This window comes from Oncorhynchus keta, chromosome 20, assembly GCF_023373465.1.
Source record: "Oncorhynchus keta strain PuntledgeMale-10-30-2019 chromosome 20, Oket_V2, whole genome shotgun sequence".
Classification (NCBI taxonomy): Eukaryota; Metazoa; Chordata; class Actinopteri; order Salmoniformes; family Salmonidae; genus Oncorhynchus; species Oncorhynchus keta.
Window position 1 is genome coordinate 5,711,855 of NC_068440.1, and position 16,761 is coordinate 5,728,615.

At 41.5% G+C, this 16,761-nt stretch overlaps 1 protein-coding gene and 1 long non-coding RNA gene across 4 annotated transcripts; one reads left to right on the forward strand and one right to left on the reverse strand.

Moving 5' to 3' along the window:
• The first annotated feature begins 1,989 nt into the window (after nt 1-1,989).
• Nucleotides 1,990-6,213, forward strand: LOC127909834 (uncharacterized). The gene is made up of 2 exons (XR_008072466.1): nt 1,990-4,258; nt 4,300-6,213. It is a non-coding gene; the product is annotated as an uncharacterized LOC127909834 (long non-coding RNA).
• Nucleotides 4,097-16,759, reverse strand: LOC118399208 (protein phosphatase 1 regulatory subunit 36). 3 transcript variants are annotated; one of them, XM_035795100.2, is made up of 13 exons: nt 16,414-16,759; nt 15,789-15,889; nt 15,068-15,154; nt 13,658-13,722; nt 13,381-13,467; nt 13,059-13,189; nt 11,624-11,693; nt 10,322-10,420; nt 10,038-10,178; nt 9,733-9,775; nt 9,111-9,337; nt 8,191-8,386; nt 4,097-6,657 (listed from the first exon to the last, which is right to left on the reverse strand). In XM_035795100.2, exons 2-12 carry the CDS (start codon nt 15,885-15,887, stop codon nt 8,239-8,241), a joined length of 1,197 nt encoding a protein of 398 aa, XP_035650993.2. In that variant the 5' UTR covers nt 15,888-15,889; nt 16,414-16,759; the 3' UTR covers nt 4,097-6,657; nt 8,191-8,238. The 3 variants fall into 3 exon arrangements, with proteins under 3 accessions (XP_035650993.2, XP_035650992.2, XP_035650995.2); XM_035795099.2 differs by having other exon boundaries at nt 16,017-16,759; XM_035795102.2 differs by lacking the exons at nt 15,068-15,154; nt 15,789-15,889; nt 16,414-16,759 and adding an exon at nt 13,958-14,191.
• Between the last annotated feature and the right edge of the window lie 2 nt (nt 16,760-16,761).

Consider the following 16,761-nt stretch of genomic DNA (forward strand, 5'->3'; position numbering starts at 1 on the left):
AAAATGATGTCATGGCTTTAGAAGCTTCTGATAGGCTAATTGACATAATTTGAGTCAATTGGAGGTGTACCTGTGGATGTATTTCAAGGCCTACCTTCAAACTCAGTGCCTCTTTGCTTGACATCATGGGAAAATCAAAAAAAATCAGCCAAGACCTCAAAAGAAAATTGTAGACCTCCACAAGTCTGGTTCATCATTGGGAGCAATTTCCAAACACCTGAAGGTACCATGTTCATCTGTACAAACAATAGTATGCAAGTATAAACACCATTGGACCACGCAGCTGTCATACGGCTCAGGAATGAGACCCGTTCTGTCTCCTAGAGATGAACGTACTTTGGTGTGAAAAGTGAAAATCTATCCCAGAACAACAGCAAAGGACCTTGTGAAGATGCTGGAGGAAACAGGCACAAAAGTATCTATATCCACAGTAAAATGAGTCCTATATCGACATAACCTGAATGGCCGCTCAGCAAAGAAGAATTCACTGCTCCAACGCCGGCATAAAAAGCCAGACTACGGTTTGCAACTGCACATGGGGGTAAAGATCGTACTTTTTGGAGGAATGTCCTCTGTTCTGATGAGGTCATTATGGGGTCATAATGACCATCGTTATGTTTGGAGGAAAAAGGGGGAGGCTTGCAAGCCAAAGAACACAATTCCAACCGTGAAGCACGGGGGTGGCAGCATTATGTTGTGGGGGTGCTTTGCTGCAGGAGGGACGGGTGCACTTCACAAAATAGATGGTGTCACAAAGAAAGAAAATTGTGGATATATTGAAGGAACATCTCAAGATATCAGTCAGGAAGTTAAAGCTTGGTCGCAAATGTTTCTTCCAAATGGACAATGACCCCAAGCATACTTCCAACATTGTGGCAAAATGGCTTAAGGACAACAAAGTCAAGGAATTGGAGTAGACATCACAAAGCCCTGACCTCAATCCTATAGAACATTTGTGGGCAGAACTGAAAAAGAAAGTGTGAGCGAGCAAGGAGACCTACAAACCTAACTCAGTTACACCAGCTCTGTCAGGAGGAATTGGCCAAAATTCACCCAACTTATTGTGGGAAGCTTGTGGAAGGCCACTCAAAATGTTTGACCCAAGTTAAACATTTTAAAGGCAACGCTACCAAATACTAATTGAGTGTATGTAAACATCTGAGCCACTGGGAATGTGATGAAAGAAATAAAAGCTTAAATAAATCACTCTCAGGAATAATGAAAAACTGAGTTTAAATGTATTTGGCTAAGATGTATGTAAACTTCTGACTTCAACTGCACGTAGTTATTTCCCCTAATGTCCAGGTGGGAGAGGGCAGTGTGAAGATTAATTGAGATTGCGTCATCTGTGGATCTGTTGGGGCGGGATGCAAATTGGAGTGAGTCCAGGGTGTCTGGGATGATGGTGTTAATGTGTGTCATGACCAGCCTTTCAAAGCACTTTAATAAATACAGATGTGAGTGCTACAGGGCGATAGTCATTTAGGCAGGTTACCTTGGAGCTCTTGGGAACAGTGACCATGGTGGTCAAGCTTGAAACATGTTGGGATTAACGACTGGGACAACAGACGCCTTGTCACCTTGCTTTCAGAATTTTCTCTTACCTCTCACTATCAGCTGAGAAAGGACTCTGGCAAAACTTCTGAGTTTTACATAACACTCTTTAAATTAGGAGTGCGATAGTTCTATACCCTTCAACAGGCAGCACTGTATAACCTTTAGCTTTATGAAACACAGTTTGCCTAGCCTCTTTCCTATCATCACAAGCAGGGTGCTCTGCTATTGGTTGTCTGCTTCAAACAGAAATCCCTTGACATCGCCTGTCATTGTTAAATATGGATTGTAATTACAGGCATGGCTAGTCCTTTACAAGAGGTGACATGCTTCAACTGCAAACTATTTCAGAGGGCATAGACGTTATGACCGCAACATTCTAAAGAGCAGGGCAGGGGCCCTAATGCATGGAGAATAGAGGAGACTTGAGGCTTTGAGGGAATTTATTGAACTATGAGTCAGAAACATTTAATGAGAATAGATCAAGTTGGTGGTGCTGTTCTTGAATGTGATTTTGCTCTTTTCTCTAGCAAATCTAAGATGATGTATTGGTTCAGGACAAACATTTTCTAAGATGAAATGTTAACCATAGCAGCAGCATCAACTCTGAGTTAGTATACTGAACTCATAATGTTTACCGGAATTTACCAACTTAGGTTTCCCTTTTTTTGATAGCTTTGCATACAGCCATGCAACTTTTTGGCCTACATATTGAATAGCTACTCTCTATACTTATTACCTATACCGTGTGTCATTTTCCCTTTACTACTATCTCAATAAATCTCGGAATCTTTGATAACCACTATGTCATCACTTAGCTACACGTGGTATCTGCAGAAGGGCTTGAAACAATGACTGAATTGTAAAAAATAAAGGTCCCTGTTCCCACAGTATCTGTGTAACTTAAAATAAAGTGTGACCCTCTGTCACTTTGCCAACTGTGCCAATCTCCTTTCCCATGCTTACTTCTTATTAAGGGGATCTTCTGACTTCGGAGTCTGGTGCGCGGCGTAACCTGGCCCCTGCCAAGGCTGGTGGAATGAAATCTGTAGGGGGAGTTGACTCATGCCATCCTGCCTTTCTGGTCAGATCCAGCCCTTATAAAGGAGGAGCCATGGAGGAATCACGCTACAGCCTCTCTCCAGCGTCCCCCTCTATCCCTGTCCCCTGTGCCCCATCCCCCAGTCTCCTGAGCAGGCTTAGCTCTCGCTCTGGCATCCCAGATTACCCAGCCAATTAGGGTGAAGGCAAAGCCCCTTCTGCCACAGCGGCTGGTGCTGCTGCAGCATGCTTAGTAGCTATGGCCCTTTGCTATGGGAGGTTAGGATTGCATCCAGCATTGACTGGAAGGCTTGCAAGTCACCCTGGGGGAAGAGTGCTGGAAGGGGTCTTACGTCAAAGAGGATGTACCGTCTATGTCAATGTGACAGATGATGCAGGGTTTACATACTGAAGCATGAGATTTACTTGGTAGTTGCAAATGTCGTGAACGATAGTGATGCATTGAATACATACAATGGTATTTTGTGATCCTTGTATATTTTCCCAAGCATTGAGTTGAATCTGAACTGTATACAATAATGGATTGATTGTACCGTCTGTATGAGGAAATCCAATTTCATTATATCTCAGACAACAGCTCCACCTGGTGACACATAATAGTTCAGGACACATTTTTAGACAGTCTACTAGGGGACACTGAAAACGCAGGATATCAAAATGATGTTGTTTCAAATGATTGACTGACATCTCTGGGCTGTCAGTCAGTCAGTCAGTCAGTCAGTCAGTCAGACAGACAGACAGACAGACAGACATGGTGTGTGGGTAAAATCACTGGGGAAGCCAATTCAGGAAAAAAGCCATATTACAACCTGTGTTGTGATATTTGCGTTTTTTGCTCTATAAATCATTTTAGTTCAAACCCCCACCGTGATATACATTGTGAACAAAACATTAGGAACACCTTCTTCCATTCTATTTCCATGACATAGACTGACCAGGTGAGTCCAGGTGAAAGCTATGATCCCTTATTGATGTCACCTGTTAAATCCACTTCAATCAGTGTAGATGAAGCGGAGGAGACAGGTTAAAGAAGGATTTTTAAGCCTTGAGATCATAGAGACATGGATTGTGTATGTGTGCCATTCAATTGTAGTCAATATGGGCCAGCATCCCTGTGGAATGCTTTCGACAGCTTGTAGAGTCCATGCATTGAGACTGTGAATGAGGGGTGAATATTATGTACACTCAGTGTAAAAGGCAGAGACAACAAGAAGACGATAGTCACACAGTGGGCAGAATCAGTGGTGGAAAAAAGTACCCAAATGTCATACTCGAGTAAAAGCAGATAACTTAATAGAAAATTACTCAAGTAAAAGTGAGTCACCCAGTCAAATCTATTTGAGTAAAAATCTAAAAGTATTTGGTTTTAAATATACTTTAGTATCAAAAGTAAATGTAATTGCAGAAATATACTTAAGATTTAAAAGGAAAAGTATAAATAATGTCTAATTCCTTATATTAGGCAAACCAGACGGCACAATTGTCTTGCTTGTTTTATGCCTAGCTCGGGGCACACTCCAACACGCCAATACTCAGACATAATGTACAAACTAAGCAAACTAAATCTGCCAGATCAGAGACAGTAGGGGTGAGCAGGGTTGCTCTCTTGATAAGTGTGTGAATTGGACCATTTTCCTGTCCTGTTTAAACATTCAAAATGTAACGAGTGCTTTTGTGTGTCAGGGAAAATACATGGAGTAAAAAGTACATTATTTTCTTTAGGAATGTAGTAAAGTAAAAGTTGTCAAAAATATAAATGGTAAAGTGCAGTACAGATACACCAATAAACAACTAAGTAGTACATTAAAGTAGTTTGACTAAAGTACCTTACACCACTGGGCAGAATCAATTCAACCACACATTTGTTTCATCACAAAACCAGAGAGACGTATTTGTCTGGTGAAGTCCACAAAGCATATTGCATGTAACAAACAGATTGATGAACTACAGCAGGGATGGGCAACTGGCGGCCTGTGGATCAATAAAAATAAATCATTAAGAACTCAATTGAGGTTAGAATAGTAGAATATACAGGGTGCCATTTTGAAAAGGTAGTTGTGCCTCAGCAGTTTTTCTCTTGTTATGTCAGTCACTGACAGTCACTCAATAAGTCCATGTCAGCTAACATTTTTTGTTAGTCTAATGTCCAGCTTTCTAAACTTGTAGTAATCATGGTCGAATTACCAACTGGGGGGCCCCCATTGATTTAATTAGTCACTTTCACAAAAAAATATTAAATATTAATTGCAAACATTACTCTCCAGAATTGCAGAAAATGTGATGTAAAACTGCAAAATCTTCTCTACACCCCATGGGAAAATGTGAAGAATTGCCTGAAATTGGTAAATCTTCTCTACACCCCATGGGAAAATGTGAAGAATTGCCTGAAATTGGTAAATCTTCTCTACACCCCATGGGAAAATGTGAAGAATTGCGTGAAATTGGTAAATCTTCTCTACACCCCATGGGAAAATGTGAAGAATTGCCTGAAATTGGTAAATCTTCTCTACACCCCATGGGAAAATGTGAAGAATTGCCTGAAATTGGTAAATCTTCTCTTTGGTCCGTGGCAAAATGTGTATAATTGCAGCAAACTTGCTTTAAAAATGTTTTTTAAAAACACCCCATGGTCAAATTTGTAAAACTGCAGGAAATGAAATTTAAAACTTGATGTTTTGCTTGCAAAATGTCTGACTACTAAACAATTATTGATTGAGAACCACAGAGTTATCACAAGTGGCAAAAAAACCAGGAGAGGCCTCTGCTAAAGTAAATCCACCATCATTTCAACTTCCAAATCATCAAATCACCAATGCTTAGTCTAACAGAGTAGCAACTTAAAGATCAGGACCAAAAACAATTTAGTCCAATCAACATAAGCTAAATAACATGTGGCTGTCCATGGTCCTGATTGTGTGTGCGCAAGTAGAAAAACAATGATTTACCTTACTTGTAGAGGATCGCCAATGCAATCCTCCTCTCTGTCATACAGTAGCCTACACACTTTTAGTTTTTGTTGTCCTCGATTAGGCTACATGGCTAAAAGGCTTGCCAGCTAGCCTAACTTAATTTAAAGGGCAATGATGAGCCAGCTAGTTAACGTTAGCCTACTACATCTAGCTACATATTGAACTTCCACCCTCTCAGGCCAGGAGCACAAAGTATGAATTTATGGTTGGATCTGAATCACCGTTGTAATCACTGTCCAGTACAGTAAGTCCACAAGTCCAAATCCTTATCTCCCATCTAATTTTTCCTTTTCTCCATCCAAGCTCCAAGGGTCGATTTTAGCTAGCCACCGGAGGACAACGACACAACGAGATGCAAAAATGCACCTTTTTTCGTCAATGCTTTTGATGCAATGTGATTGGTGTGAAGTCACATCCAAACTAGCTTCCATTGGGACTTTTTTTGGTGCACCAGGACCATTCACAATTGAGCTCACACAGTTTAGCTCAATGCTTGATTGGTTATTTTTTTTAAATTTAAACATTACCAAGGGAGGCAAAATGCTTGCTAGCTTCCCTTGCTATGAAATTCAATGCTACGGGCAGCAACAATGGCATACTCTTTTTGGCCAGACAGCATCAGATAGATGGGCTACATATACTGAGACAGAGGGGTGCCGTTTCGCTCGATCGGATGCTTTCTCTGGTGAGACACATTCGAATTGAAGGCCAATTATGAAACATGGTGACTAAAGATACATAATTTTATATGTTTTTGTTCTTTTTTTTATTGGTCAAATTTTGGGGGACGCGCACATACTCTCACTCTGTGTCTGAGGACACTCCCTCTGTGGTGGCCCGTGAGATGACTGTATTGGTGCGGCTGAGGCTGCCGCGTTGGTCCACTGCTGATGCGACAGGTCTCTGAGCCACGAAGGTGTTCTTACTGCTTCGAACATGGACGCCGGAGTCTTCATCATCGTCATTCTCCTCGTCATCTTCCTCCTCCTCCTCCTCGTCTTCGTTGTTGGCTCCCTGGGGCATAAGGGTGGTGCAGCTGAACTGGCTCAGAGGCTTCCCCAGAATCCCAAAGCTAGAAAAACAGATTTCAAAGTTCAAACATACACTCTTAGAAAAAAAAAGTGCTATCTAGAATCTAAAAGGAGAACCGGTTGAAGAACCCTTTTTGGTTCCATGTAGAAGCCTTTACACACAGGGTTCTACATGGAACCCAAAAGAGTTATGGTGACAGCCATTTTTTCTAAGAGTGTTGCAGACATAAGTTCAGGGGTGTGGAAATACAGTGCTGTGGAATGTTAACTTCATGTACAAGAGATATTCATCAATTTTTGAGGGACAATTAAAGTTCAATAGAATGTTTGTGGTGTATATTATCAATCTCTTACACATTTAGTTTGTTATTTTCATTCAACCTTCTGACATACTTTCTATCACTCAAAATGTCATGCTTCTGCCTCTAACCATATGAAACTCTTTTCCACCTTCTCCTCCCTCCTTAATCCTCCTCGGTTCTTGGCCCTCTTCTCTTCCCTCTAAACACCAAGTGACTCGGCTCCATCATATCCTCACGTGTTCTCTCCTATCATTGCTATGCAGATGACACAAAACTACTTTTCGCCTTCCCCCCTTCGACATTCATGTGGCGACACGCATCTCTGCGTGCCTTGCAGATATCTCAGCTTGGATGTCGGCGCACCACCTCAAGCGCAACCTCGACAAGACGGAGCTGCTCTTCCTCCCGGGAAAGGCCTGCCTGCTCAAAGACCTCTTCATCACGGTTGACAACTCCACAGTGTCGCCCTCCCAGAGTGCAAAGAACCTTGGCGTGACCCGGGACAACACCCTGTTGTTCTCTGCAAACATCAAAGCAGTGATGCAGGTTCATGCTCTGAAACATCTGTAGAGAACGACCCTACCTCACACAGGAATCGGTGCAGGTTCTAATCCAGGCACTTGTCATCTCCCGTCTGGACTACTGCAACTCGCTGTTGGCTGGGCTCCCCGCTTGTGCCATCAAATCCCTGCAACTTATCCAGAACGCTGCAGCCCGCCTGGTTTTCAACCTTCCCAAATTCGTCCACGTCACCCCGCTCCTCCGCACACTCCACTGGCTTCCAGTCAAAACTCGCATCCACTTCAAGACCATGCTACTTGCCTACAGAGCAGCAAGAGGAACTGCCCCCCCCCCCACACACACCTTCAGGCTAGGCTCAAACCCTACACCCCAACCTGAGCACTCCCTTCTGCCACCTCTGGTCTCTTGGTTCACCTACCCCTCCGGGAGGGCAGCTTCCGCTCAGCCCAGTCCAAGTCATTCTCTATCCTGGCACCTTCCCCCTAAAGCTAGGACAGCAGATTGTACTTACTATGCCTGTGATATGTGGTTGTCCCACCTCACTATCTTAAGAATGTACTAACTGTAAGTCGCTCTGGATAAGAGCGTCTGCTAAATGACTAAAAATGTATTTAGCAAACATATTCCTTCCCGAGCCTGGTCCCAGACCTTGCTAACAGTTGGTGTGACAATGACCATAGGAGTTGGCAAGACAGCACATACAGATCTGGGATGGGGCTATTCCCTCCCTGTGATGTGACTGTTAGCTACCTGACAGAGGCCAGCTGCTCTTTGAGCTCCTCCATCAGGGTCTCTGGGTTACACAGCTTGGCCTGGCTCTGCTTCCTGGGTCTGTAGCGGCAGAACAGATGAGGAGCCTCTTCCCCGCGGATATGGCAGCAGGGACACCATGACCGGGGAGCGCTGGGTCACCATCTTACTCAAGGCCGGACGACGCTGGGACTTCCTGGGGTCAAAGGTCGAGAAGCAGAAGACTGAGAACCAATTCCAAACTGGCGCCTATTCCCTAGGGCCTAGGCACTAGATATGATTTAGATGTGGGCATTAGAGTGAAGAGTCATTAGGGGAAATCCTACAGCGGGAGGACAAAACCTCTAAAGTCAAACTGTAGAATTTCCTTAAGCAGGGAAAAAAATAAATGAAATTAAAATGCCAGCGGATGTCATTCTAATAACAAATATTATAAAATATATACAGCTGTACTATTAATCATCAAATATGTAGACAACAGCTGTGAAGATATCAACAAAATAAACTCCCCACATTTGATTAATTTGGTTCTACTTATGGAGTACAGACTTCAAGACCAACTTGGCCTGGACTTGACAGACAGCATAAGAGCAAGAGACCTGAAACCGCTTACAGAACTGTCAGTCATCTGTCAGATGTTGGGAGCTGACATAAGAGTGACAGGCCATTTTTTCTGACAAGTCATGAATCTGTCTCAGTCAATCCTATGGTCTGGGAGGTAGATAGACAGCATTCAAGCAGAGATGGCTTTGCAGCCTAAACCATTTTGTGCTTTACTGCAACACATCATGTCAGTCAGTCACTTAGGCTAGTAGAAACTATTGTCTGGAAAAACGTTTTAAAAAATGACTCAAAATGGGAGCTGATAAGATAGCCACGCACGCGTACACCACCCCAGCCTTCCACCACTCCCCACACACCTCTGCTCTGGGGCATTGTGGCTCTGTGTGTGCACTTTGGGCTCAGTCTGTCCCTCTTTGGTGGAGGAGTCCTGGGCCAGGCTGTCCTCTGTGGCATCTATCCTGGTCCTGAGGGCGGGGTTGAAGGTGTCAGAACGCAGCAGGCGCCCCACCTCCTCCTGGATGCCTCTCAGGTCCTTCCTACTGAACGTCACCCACGCCACGTAGCAGAAGAAGCTGTACAGACACTGGTGTAGATAGGACAGTTTACAGAGATGAGATGCTACAGTTGCATTTGATGTAGGTCCTTTGTTAATATCTAATGCTGATGGCTCCATCCTCTGGAGATAATAATAATAATAATAATAATGTTTAGGCCTGTTCATTCATTTATTCATCCAGCCAGTCAGCCAGCCAGCCAGTAATTAATTCAAGGTGTTCATTCTTTTTTTCCAAAATACATTTACAAATGTCAAAAAAGCTATTCTGGTACTAGATGCAGACACACAGGGTGCTGAGTTACCCTAAAATAACTCTGTTACACTATACCACCACCTCTGGTTAAACAGTACTGGGTCAACATCTCCTCTGGAATACACAATCGCAAAGGTCAAATCACAGTTCTGTGGGGTTTGGTACTAACCTCATACAACTGCCTGTCTTTGTAGGTCAATGACACACGGCTCCTGTAGAAACAAAGCACTTAAAGTGATAGTTTAACGCAGCAAGTGAAATGTTTTGTGCATGGAGGTTAGGCCGCTACTCACCATTTCTGGATGTATTAGATGTTGTGTATAATCTACGTAGATTATTCTGAATATAGGCTTTAACTGTCAATCGCGTTGGATCTAAGGTATTTGCTTAATAACCAAATGAGTATCTATTCCCTTGACTCGTCACTTCCCCTCCTTGCCCCTGCAGAGCCAAAATGGCGGAGAGGTGACTGACCTGCCACAGGCCATGTGGTGCTGCTGGGATAGGCCCAGGCCCAGGACCAGGCTGGAGTAGCAGAAGGCCAGCTGCTTCTGGGCCAGCTCCACCTTAGCAAGGGTCTCCGCCATCACCTGCTTCTCTGTGATACTCTGCTCACTGACACAAATCAATACATTATAGAGAGGCAAAGTCATGAGAAACATCAATATATGTGAATGAAGAGTCTTAAGATGGTAATTAATGTAAACACACACATACATACACACAAACACACACGGCACAATGAGTATGGTACTGACGCCATGAGAGGCTTGGGCTTCTTCTCCAGAGACTTCCTCTCAAAGTAACAGGACAGGTAGAGCAGGAGGGCAGCCAGGAACTCATCCAGCTCTCTGCTCCTAAACACACACACACACAGGGCAATGTCTAAGAGCAATCATAAAGCCTAAGCAATATACACTACCGTTCAAAAGTTTGGGGTCACTTAGGAATATCCTTGTTTTGGAAAGAAAAGCAAAACAATTATCCATTAAAATAACATCAAATTGATATCAGAAATACGGTGTAGACATTGTTTGTTAATGTTGTAAATTACTATTGTAGCTGGAAACAGGATTTTTGTAGCTGGATTTTTTTATGGAATATCTACATAGTCGTAGAGGCCCATTATCAGCAACCATCACTCCTGTGTTCAAATGGCACGTTGTGTTCGCTAATCCAAGTTTATAATTTTAAAAGGCTAATTGATCATTAAAAACCCCTTTTTCAATTATGTTAGCACAGCTGAAAACTGTTGTCCTGATTATAGAAGCAATAAAACTGGCCTTCTTAAAACTAGTTGAGAATCTGGAACATCATCATTTGTGGGTTCGATTACAGGCTAAAAATGGCCAGAAACAAATTATTTTCTTCTGAAACTCCTCTGTCTATTCTTGTTCTGAGAAATGAAGGCTATTCCATGCAAGAAATTGCCAAGAAACTGAAGATCTCGTACAACGCTGTGTATTACTCCCACAGAACAGCGCAAACTGGCTGGGAGGCCCCGGTGCACAACTGAGCAAGAGAACAAGTACATTAGTGTCTAGTTTGAGAAACAGATGCCTCACAAGTCCTCAACTGCCAGCTTCATTAAATAGTACCCTCAATACAACAGTCTCAAAATGATTTTCTAATGATCAATTAGCCTTTTAAAATTATAAACTTGGATTAGCTAACACAACGTGCCATTGGAACACAGGAGTGATGGTTGCTGATAATGGGCCTCTGTACGCCTATGTAGATATTCCATTTAAAAAATCTGCCATTTCCAGCTACAATAGTCATTTACAACATTAACCATGTCTACACTGTATTTCTGATCAATTTGATGTTATTTTAATAGACAAAAAAACGTGCTTTTCTTTCAAAAACAAGGACATTTCTAAGTGACCCCAAACTTTTGAATGGTAGTGTACGTAAATGGATGTAGCATGGATTGAAAACATAACCATAAAGAAAGGTTTGTGTGTGTGTGTGAGAGGGATTGAGAGAGAGACAGACAGATGGACAGACAAAAGAGGGAGAGAGAAGGCAGATATACTGTGCAGTGGGTGCTTCCTTACTTCAACACAGACAGGAAGCAAAATGGAATGGGGAGTGCATCATTCTCCTGCAGCAAACTGAGTGCCACCTCTGCAACACAGACAGACATACATACAGTCCCTTCAGAAACTATTCAGAACCCTTGACTTATTCCATAATGACACAGTGAAAACATAATTTTAGAAATGTCTGCAAATGTATTGAAAATGAAATACAGAAATACCTATTTCACAGTATTCACACCCCCGAGTCAATACTTTATAGAATCGCCTTTGGCCGTGATTACAGCTGTAGATATGGCCTTATGTTTTAGGTTATTGTCTTGCTGAAAGGTGAATTCATCTCCCAGTGTCTGGTGGAAAGCAAACTGAACCAGGTTTTTGTCTAGGATTTTGCCAGTGCTTAGCACCATTCTTATCCTAAAAAAACATCCCAGTCCTTATTAACGATTATAAGTATACCCATAACATGATGCAGCCAACACTATGCTAGAAAATATGGAAAGTAGTAGTAGTAATGTGTTGTAATGGATTTGCCCCAAACATACCACTTTCTATTCAGGACAAAAAGTGAATTGCTTTGTCACATTTTTTGCAGTATTACTTTAGTGCCTTGTTGCAAAAAAAGATGCATGTTTTGAAATATTTTTATTCTGTACAGGCTTCCTTCTTTTCAAAAAAATTAGAAAAACATATTTCTACTTTGATATTATGGGGTATTTGTGTAAACCAGTGACAAAAATGTGGAAAAAGTCAAGGGGTGTGAATACTTTGATGGCAAAATCCTAGAGGATAACCTGGTTCAGATACTGTGGGACAAATTCACCTTTCAGCAGGACAATAACAAAAACACAAGGCCAAATATACACTGGAGTTGCTAACCAAGACGACATTGAATGTTTCTGAGTGGCCTAGTTACAGCTACGACTTAAAAAATGGTTGTCTAGCAATGATCAACAACCAACTTGGCAGACCTTGAAGAATTTTAAAAAGAATCATGTGCAAATAGTGTACAATTCAGGTGTGCAAAGCTCTTAGAGACTTACTCAGAAAGACTCACAGATGTAATCACTGCCAAAGGTGATGCTAACATATATTGAATCAGGGGTGTGAATGTAAATTAGATATTTCTGTATTTCATTTTCAATAAATGTGCAAACATTTATAAAAACATGTTTTCACCTTGTCATTGTAGAGTATTGTGTGTAGATGGGTGGGAGAAAAAAACTGATTTAATTCATTTTGAATTCAGGCTGTAACACAACAAAAATGTGAAATCAAGGACTATGAATACTTTCTGAAGGCAGTGTACATACTGTACATACAAACAGACAGACAGAGAAAGACCATATATTCAACTAATCTGCTGTAAAGGATGTGTTCCATAACATAGATCCGTCTGATGCAGCAGTCAGAAATGATGTGTGTATTATGTGTATGACCGACCAACACCTACGTTTCACATCCTCGATGGTCACATAGTCCCTCTGACTCCGTTTTACTGAGGACTTGTAGGCATTGAGTTGAGCAGGACCCACAGTCTTCCTGCTGCTTTGTCCCCCCCTCTTGGCCGATGACTGCATTTGCCTACAAATAATAGACAGAAAAGTATTTGTTGAAAGAGTTCAGGACACAGTAATGCCCTTAATTATGTGTCAATCAAGGATACATATCACTTGTAATATAATGAATGCTCTATCTATTAATATCATTGCTAGTTGAACAGCATGGATAGGAAAAGTGCTGTTGGCTTAGGCTAGAAATGAATAGCTAGCTACCTCTCTGGACGCTTGCTGGCAAGATCTTGAAAATTGACAGGTTTAGTCTTTTTTCGCTTTTCTTTTACCTCCACAGATGTACTAAAACTGAAAATAAAAGGATGAGAAAACAGTTCAATAATTATAAACAGGTGCATACTCAACGATAAGTTCATTAGATAATAAAATACATCCATATACACCCGCAAATAATAGTGAGAAAACGTTTGCACAGAAATAGGTCCAGAAAGTATTGTAACATGTGCTAATGCTATAGCTAGCTGCCCATTAACGTTACCTGGTGAACTCGAGGGCTTGGGTTTCGTCATTCCAGTTCCATCGCCCAGGTGGAGGTATGCTGATCTGTCATATGAAGTAACCAATTGTCATTACATCAAAAATGAATCATTGACACGTTCACGATCGAGCGTCACTATTGGAGCAACAGGTGTTGCACTCGAGCTCTCTCAGGCAGCTGCTATACCTGCATCTGTTTTTGTCGTTCTACTTGTAGCACACCGTACAACTGCTGCATTGTGACATTCGCTAAAACTCAACGGCCACATTGGGCCAACCTTGTCACATTTAACAAACGTACCGTTTCCTTTTGTGGTTTCGGCATTTCTCCTTTATATCATCTTCCTCCCTGCTACCCTCGATGTGTTTACTAAAAAAGTAGGTCTAGTATCTAGGCAACAGCCAATCGGGTCTATGTGGCAGCACTTGAAAAGAGAGAAGCGCAGAATCCAATGCAGTACCTTGGTGCGGCTAATCGGGTGTTTGCAATGAGGTGGCCTATGCATTTCAAGACAGTTCAGAATCATCATAACAATTACTATGGAGTATCTAATGTATCTAGAGTATCTAAAAGTTCCTTGCCTTCACTATAGAAATGTTTTCAATAAGACAAAACCTCTATGATACCAACTAACAACAAAAAGGAAAGACAATATGTCTGCAATTTTATATTAAAATGGCAGACGTTTCAAAAACACTGAAAATTCAGTTCATTATCCATATGAAAGAATTGACTTGGCATATTTCGACATTAGGTAATTTCCAAACTGTCAACAAAGCAAATAGCAATACATCAAATATAATGACAGAACACCAAATATCCTGACAATCATTTTCAATGCACTATCTCTCTCAGATATCTCTCCCTGTAGTCTCAGAGAAGCCCATTAAATCATGTTTATGAGGCCTTTGGTGTGAGGCGATGAACTCTCTCTATGAAGACATCCAAGCCCCATTCCTTATCCTTAACCTCTGGGAGAGCATTTGAAGACTGTATAAACTTAGTACCACAACTCCTCCCTGGAATACATTAAAAGAAAATACCATTAAACTACCTTACCACAATTCTCTCGTACAACATCTTCTTATATTCCATCCAATTGGTTTCTATGTTAAATATCAATTTCAGTTCAATGATAGATATTTTTTTAAAGGCAGTAAGAGTAATAATGGTATTATCAATGACAAAAGTAATTGTGTTAATAAAACTCTGAAAAGTCTGTTAACTTCCTCATCGGGCACATCAAATGGAGAACCTATAGAGAGAGAGGTGTTAAATAATGGTCATGGAAGGTTAATTACATACATGCATACTGTACTGTATGTTTGAATCAATGTGTTACACTTGCATGAATCTAGAATGAATGGAAGACAAATAGAATTTCTGCTGTTATTTCAGAAAATATCGTACCTTTGAACAATACAGGATTGTATAAAAAAGTAAACCAGGTGGTATCGGCAGTCCTTGTCCATTAACGACATGATCAGTGCTGCACACCTGTAGCATACAGTGGAACAACAGACAGAACTTATTATGTGTCAAAGCAATCTGGGCTTTCTTGTTGAATCACAGAGGGGAGACCAGTTCATGTGGTCATACTTTTCTCTGTCCCGTGGGTTGATGGCCACCAAGGAGCCTCTTTCCAAAATCCCTCCAAACTGAGCCTCAATGACACTGTTAAAAAGCAAACATTCATTTTTTTTTTTTAGAAAACTTGAATGTTACTCTTTAACAGGTAGCCTAGTGATTAGAGCGTTGGACTAGTAACCAAAAGGTTGCAAGATGGAATCCCTGAGGTGACAAGGTAAAAATCTGTCATACTGCCCCTGAACAAGGCAGTTAACCCACTCTTCCTAGGCTGTCATTGAAAATAAGAATTTGGTCTTAACTGCCTTGCCTAGTTAAATAAAGGTATACATTTTTTTTAGGAAATGGGTTACTGTTCAAATTATCTTTAGCTGGAGAATTTGTATAGGTCTCACTGGTACAAGTATATCTTTCCATCTGAGCTCTGTGAAGGAAAGGCACATTTTCAGTGAAGGCATAATCAATTTGAAGTGATTACGTAGAGGGACAATCAAAATAGATTGGTCCTCAGAATGTCAACTGAAGAGCATCGTCTTCCTCATACCTTGTAAACCTTGGCAGTAGGTATAGCTGGGACCACTTCTTCACTGTAGGTCAACTTCTGATCTCCATCTAAGCTATATCCAACAACTGGGTGTCCCATGTCTGCAAGCATATGTATCAACAGGTAGGAGAAGATAATTCAGTCATGGGCAAATGCTTGCCAAATACAAAAATAGAGCAAAAATATTATTATTTATTTATATTTTCTTGTTGAATTTCACCCACCTACCATTTCATATCAACAGCTTTCCCACAGAGGGAAGAAAAAACAAGCTCCCTTCTATCCACACAGAACCTTGTCAATAAGCTCTCCAACATCCTATTAGAGATGCGTTCGCAAAATTCACTCTGGCTATCTACTCCGATTTCAGAGCACTCTCGTCTGAGTGTGCCAGAGCGCAGAATAACTGATGAATTTATGAACGCACAACGCCAGTTGAATATGATCGTTGTCATTAAACGTCGGCAAAAAAACAAACATAATTAAATTATTGCCAGCAGCACAGTGACAGTCATCAATGCTCAAGAAAGCATGAAATCAGCCTAACCAGTTCTGCTATGGTGAGTAAAGTGGTCAGAGTGAGGTGTTCTCTCATTTGTGTTTAGAAGAAGCTTGCCAGCTTTACCAGTTAGCTTGGGTGTTTGACTGCCGTTGTCAGGTCAGAACGCTTGGATCAACCCCTACTCCTCCGCCACAGCGTCCAGTGTATGCTCTGAAAGCTCAGAGAGTGAAAAACGCTCTGAATTTACAAACGGACAATATGACAATGCTCTTAATTTACGAACGCCTAGAGCGCACTCTGACACAGTGAATTTACGAACAAAGAGCAATGTTGTACCACTGAAAAACGAAGTGAAAGCCATCTCCGTAATTTCACATATTTTAAAATCACAGTCTATAATCCCTTAAAAACTACTTGGGAGATTCAGTAGTAGACAATAATGTATTTACTTGTGCACGGGGTACTGATCTC